The sequence below is a fragment of the Suricata suricatta genome, chromosome 16 (assembly GCF_006229205.1).
Source record: "Suricata suricatta isolate VVHF042 chromosome 16, meerkat_22Aug2017_6uvM2_HiC, whole genome shotgun sequence".
NCBI classification, from domain to species: Eukaryota; Metazoa; Chordata; class Mammalia; order Carnivora; family Herpestidae; genus Suricata; species Suricata suricatta.
This window is the reverse complement of record NC_043715.1, coordinates 52,052,479-52,058,377: the sequence shown is the minus strand read 5'-3', so window position 1 is coordinate 52,058,377 and position 5,899 is coordinate 52,052,479. Positions and strand designations below refer to the sequence as shown.

Here is a 5,899-nt window from a genome sequence, read left to right as displayed (position 1 = left end):
CCCCCCCCCCGCATTCCATTTGACCCCACACACGCGCGCGCGCTTCCTCTTCCCTTCTTTCCTCCTTGCTCCCTCTCCTGCTCGCTTCCATCTCCCCTCTCCCCACCCCTTCAGTCTCTCTCTTTCCTTTCTCTTGTCTCTGAATCTGTCGCTTCTCTCTCTCCTCTCAGTCTTCTCCCCTCGCCCTGGCCTCCTTTCCTCTGAGCCTAGTCCGCTGGGAGGCCCCTCCACGCCCAGCCCCTGCAGGAGCTCTGAGCTCCTCTCCCGTCTCCCTGCCTGAAGTCCTGAGCTGACACCCACCCAGGGGCCTGTGCAGCGTTTGTGCCAAGAGGCTAGGCAGCCCGGAGGACGGCTGCCCGGCCTCTGGCCCCTAAGTGGAAGGGCATTTGTGACACCCCTTTTCTCCCTTTTCTGTCTGTCCTGGACCCTGGACCCTGCCCGGAGGAAGGAGGCCTTCCCCTGGCCCAGGAAGGAGGAAATGAGGAGCTGGCCAGAGACCGGGGGGCGCACTGCCTGAAGACCCAGCATGTGAGTGGCAGGGCCGGGAGAGGCTGGGCCACCCTGCACTTGGGGAACTAGCTCCCCCTCCATTCTGCTGAGCCCTGGTGGGCATGGTGAGCATGGCAGGAAGGCGGCTGCCTCCTCTCTGCTCCGTCCTCCTCCCCAGCCCTCCATCATCTTCTCTCCCTCAGGAGGCATGGAGCGTGGGAGGCCCTCACCTGACTCCCATTTCACCCGTGGGAACATAGGCGCCAGTGTTCCCGAAGACCACCATCTGCCAGGACAGAGGCTTCGTGGGGACCCCGACCTTCCCAAGGGCCGAGAGCACCCCCTGCAAGGCCCTTCTCTTCGAGAAGAGGCGCCACGTGGGCCAGAGTACCCGGCAGAGTAGCCTACGGGCCTGGGAGGCATTCCCTGGCGGTGTGAAGCTTTTTATCGCCACCTACCGATAAAGGGAGGAACTGCAACCCGGCTGGATTAGACACCAGGAATGGCTGAAAAAACACAAACTGCAGGGACTGGAATGCTTGGGGGAGGGGTGGGTGGGAGGAGGGCTGTTGGTAGGAGGGAGGGAAGATGGAAAATTTGCAAAATTCTGTAAAAATGTGAAAATGTTTGTTCCTGGTCGACATGTAAATTTCATACCGAGCAAGCTCCTTGGTTTAATTCTTTTTTATGTCTTTTATTTAATTTTTTGGGAGACAGAGAGAGACACTGTGAGCAGGGGAGGGTCAGAGAGAGAGAGAGACACAGAATCCGAAGCAGGTTCCAGGCTCCGAGCTATCTGTCAGCACAGAGCCCGACGCGGGGCTCGAACCCACAAACCATGAGATCATGGCCCGGGCCGAAGCTGGACGCTCAACCAACTGAGCCACCCAGGTGCCCCAACACTTCCTGTTTTCAAGTCATTCTATGGATGGGGTCTCATCCGCGTTGCCATGGAAATTCAAGTATGACTCTTTCGGGGAAACAAAGGAAAGTTGCTTGGGGGCCTGTTTCTAGGAATTGGGCCAAGTGGACTTTTTCACTTGGAAAAACCCCCTAGTGCCCTGCTGCCGTGGAAGGTGGGTGCCAGCCAAGGAGAATGACTGGCAGCCAGAGAAGCCTGAGGAAGTGGCCCCTGACCCTCACTAGGGCATCTCCCCGCTGGGTTAAACAATGGAGGCTGCAGAACTGTTTCCCAAAGCCCCTGCTATGTGGCATAACTTGGCATAGTCGGGTCTTTAAGAAATACTAAAATTATTAGCTTTATAGATTTTATTATTTTCTTAATGTTTTTATTTTTGAAAAAGGCAGAGCAAGAGCAGGGGGAATGGCAGAGGGAAGCACAGAATCCGAAGCAGGCTCCAGGCTCTGAGCTGTCAGCACAGAGCCCGACAAAGGGCTGGAACCCACGCGAGGCGCGAGCATGACCTGAGCCCAAGTCAGACGCATAACTGACTGAGCCACCCAGGTCCTCAGGCTTGCAGATTTTAAGAGTGCCTGTCCTACAACCCTGTCCTAAGTATACCTAAGCGACAATATGAACCCTGGGGTGGGAAAGGGGTTTCCTACGCACCAAGGAGCAGGTAACATTTTATGGGGCAAAGAAGGGCATCCAAAAGGCGAGGCAGCAAAGTGGGGAGGGAGGCAATCCCTTCATCGAACATCACTCCCATCTCAGACCAGAGGACAGGAGGCTAGAGGACCGAGAGAGTGGGCTCCACAGGGACAGAGGGAGAGGGGTATGACAGAATGGGGGCTGAGGCTGTGAGGGTGTAGAGGGTGCCTCCAGGGTGGCCGGGTGGTATCTGAGGGGCTCACCCGTTAAGGCTGGGGGTGCTCATCAAGGAGGCTGAAGAGGAGTAACAGATCAGAAACTAATGGGCCTCCGAGGCAAGGCAGAGGGGCTGGGACTTTGTTCTGAGGGCGCTGGGGAGCCACGGGAAGGCTAGGGGCAGGGGAGAAGTGAGCATGGGGAGGAGGCTGGGCTGACGGCCCAGGTGGGGAGGAGGAAGCCAGGGCTGGGGCCATGGGGAGAGAGGAGAAGGGGTGAGGCAGGAGGAGCAGAGTCGGGCACAGCAGAGCTCTGGTCTGCGGGGCCAGGCAGGTGGTGGCATCACACACTGGGGTAAGAATTCCTGGAGGAGCTCAGACGGGCGGACAGGTGGTGGCGACTCTCAGAGGTCCCTCTGGGCCTGGAGACCGGGAGGGGAGTCTGAACTGGAGATGGGTTCGAGGACCGTCAGCAAGAAGAGCTCCAGGCTGACTGGGAGGCGGCAGCGAGTCCCCACCTGGCAGGGTGTACCCGCAGACGCACATGCGTGCAAACTGAGGCCGGCGCCTGGCGATCCTGGAAATCAACCCCAGGCCAACCCCTGGCATAGAGACAGGATACGCTCTGTCCCAGGCCGAAACCTCCCCCATTTAGAAGGGGTGGAAAAAACTAGAGCAACACACTTGTTGTAAAATGATTAGCTGCGCATTTGCTTGGCTACGCGTTATCGCCCAAGCGGTGCCCAGGAGGCCGGAGACGCAGGTGGCCCCCAGGGAGGGAAGCAGGCACCGGCCAGGGTGGGCAGAAAGCCCTTTGTTTGGACCCTATGGTATCTTTTGAGGTCTGTGCTCTATCATCTTTTCATTAAAATTTCGTAAAAATTCACAAAAATTACCTTTCTTTAAAAGCGCCTCCGATCTGCTGTAGTAATTCCGCTTTCAGTCCTGCGTCCCCGGGAAAAGAAGTCAAACTCCCCACAGAGCCCGGGAAACAGTCTGTACTGCTGTGTGTTCAGCACACCGAGCAGGAAGCTACGCGTTGACTATTGGGGGACAGCTTAGTAAGCAGCCAGATGACACGGTGGGGCTTCCGCAGCGAGCACAGCGACCCGCCAGCGCTTTGTGTTTCTGAAGAATACCGTACCGCGAACAGCGGAAATTCAGCAAAGCCTGGGCACCGGTTTCCTTGGAACCAAATCAATGGTTACACTTGGCTGCTGAAAAGTTGTGGCTTTTCAAAACACTGATGTGTTTCAATATATTTTTTAATGGTTTTAAATAGACAGAGGGTGGGGAGGTGATAAATAGCAAAGGCCAGGCAGGCGCCTCCCAGTGCCCAGACCCAGGGAGGACATTCCGGACAGGCGAACAGGGTCTATTTACATCATCCGGCCCTGGGCTCCACTAAACATTAGTTCTGTTTTCACTTTAAACGTAATTTCTTCACACCCCAATGCCTACAGAAGGCCTGGCATCCTGACAAGGCTGCCTGAACTGCACAGGGCCAGGGCCAGGGCCAGGGTCAGGGCCAGGGCCAGGGTCAGGGCCAGATAAAGGCCGGGCAGCGTCCCAAGGCAGGGCTGCTGGGAGGAACGGAGCCTGGCGGGGGGGCACCCCTGGCCAGCCCACCCCTGCTCTGCACCAGGCCCCTCAAGGGCAGACAGGTGGGAAGCGCGTGGCCCACTCCAGTGTCAGACAAGTTAGGAGACCATCTCGCCCGACCGGGGACAGGCAGCACGAGAAGATGACCAACAAAGGCACAGAGGCTGGAGAGAACTCGGCATGTTCCCAAACTGTGAGGCTCGGGGGAAACGGGGAGGCAAACGCAGGGGCAGAGCTGGCCCCGAAGCTCGGGCTCCATGCTGTGGGCACAGGGAAGCCTTGGGGGCTGCGGAGGGGCCATGGTGGACGGCAGGGCGCACTGGAGCGCGGCCTGCGCCCAGAGACACAGCAAGGACTAGAGGGAAAGGACTCCTGGGGAGGGGTGTCCTGCCAGCCTCCTGGGACGGAGACGGGAGCGGCTCGAAAATCCTTCCCGGGACCACCAAGGACACGGGCTCTCTGAGCAAGAAGGGAGCTGCCTGGATGACAGGACCAGGGCGCCGACAGGCCCCTCAGCGGCCACTGCCTCCACCGCCACCCCCACCGCCACCCCCTCCCTGGCCCCCGGCGTCCGGCGCTCCTGACATCATGAGGAACAGGACGACGGGAATGATGTACATCCACTGCAGGCCAGATGGCATGACGGACAGACAGACAGAGACACAGAAGGAAGAGAAGTGAGTGTGAGCAGCGTTCCCCCAGGGTGGGGAATGGGGGGGCGCCGGCGTGAGGGGAGGCCACGTGAGGGAAGGGGGCCCAGGTCCCCTACATCGCTACAGGTCTGGGGAGGGCAGGTGGGGTGTAGGGAGGGTGGAGGCGGGAGGGGGCTCAGTCCTCACTCAGGCCTCCTGCGGCAGCGGCGTGGGCCCCGGGGCGGCGGGACGCAGGGCTGTGAGCAACACGGCCCCCCCGAGGATGAGGTGCCACTGGGGAGGGAGGGGGTACAGGTCAGGGCTAGGGGTGGCCACTGGGGAGAGCAGAGCTGGGGCAGTGGGCCCTTGGCCTCTCTGGGCCTCAGTTTCCCCATCGTTCAGCTGTCAGGCTACCCTGAGGTCAGCAGTTACTGGCCAACTAACGGAGGCCCCACAGGCACCACATTGAGGGTGGTAGGGCTTGGCACCCTCCACCCACAGTGGCCTCCGCCGGCCCCTGGTCCCCCACCCTGGCCTTGCGGGGACCAGCCTACCGCGCCCCCATCCCCATGCCCCCAGCTCCTCCCGCCCGGCCCCTCTCCAGCTCCAGACCAGCCTCCTGCACACGGCCACCCATAGCCCCGCCTCCCTAAGTGCCCCTTCCGGAAGCATCTCACCACCCACCTTCTTCCTAAATCTCCCTGTTCCATGGAGATCCCTGCCCCCACCCTGGTACGCCAGCCCAGGGCAGGCCTCCTCCCAGAACGGGCACCGGCCTGCCCACAGCCCTCAGTGCACTTCCTCCGAACGGGCCTTTCTTGTTCGAGACCGGCGCTGCCCGTACCACGCCTGCCCCGGCTTGAGGGGCCGTGCCTGCTTCCGCTTCCCCGCCGACCGCGGGGACCAGACACCCGTGACCGCTGCCAGGAGCGGGCCAGGCAGAGGCAGGGCACACGGCTCCGCAGTCCTCGCGACTCCGCCCAGGTGCCAGGGGTACGTGCCCAGAGGCGACACGCGAGCCCCACGCACAGGAGGCCTGGAGGACAGGGTGGCAGGGACAGAAGGGCAGAGGGGGACCTGGGATGGGAGGGAGAAGGGGCAGGCAGAGCTCCACTCACATATTTGGCGAAAAAGGACTTCTGTTCCTGGGGGTTCTTGGCCTTCTGGGCCTGCTCCATCTCCAGGCGCTCGATGAAGGCGGCCGTCTCAGGACTGGGGGTGCCGAGAGGGAACAGGGTAAGGGACTGACCTCGGCCAACGAGGACACGAGCAGCAGAGGCGGCAGGATGGCTTAGCCAGACACTGGACTGTCCAGGCCTGTGCCCTGCACCGAGCACCCGCACCCGGTGGCACCTGCAGCCCGGAGCACCTGCCCCTGGAGCACCGCACCCCGCAGGTCCTCACCCTGG

General features: G+C 60.9%; 1 protein-coding gene across 2 annotated transcripts in view; it reads right to left on the bottom strand.

The window, feature by feature from the left end:
- Positions 1-3,503: 3,503 nt before the first annotated feature.
- Positions 3,504-5,899, bottom strand: part of EMC10 (ER membrane protein complex subunit 10) — a 6,527-nt gene continuing 4,131 nt past the window's right edge. Inside the window, exons 6-8 of one of the 2 annotated variants that reach the window (XM_029925274.1) lie at positions 5,609-5,702; positions 4,698-4,784; positions 4,398-4,481 (exon numbers count right to left, since the gene is read on the bottom strand). In XM_029925274.1, the coding sequence (XP_029781134.1) occupies positions 4,698-4,784; positions 5,609-5,702 (181 nt within the window). In that variant the 3' untranslated portion in view covers positions 4,398-4,481. Of the gene's footprint in view, positions 4,482-4,697; positions 4,785-5,608; positions 5,703-5,899 lie in introns of both variants that reach the window. The other variant, XM_029925273.1, reaches the window with a different exon arrangement.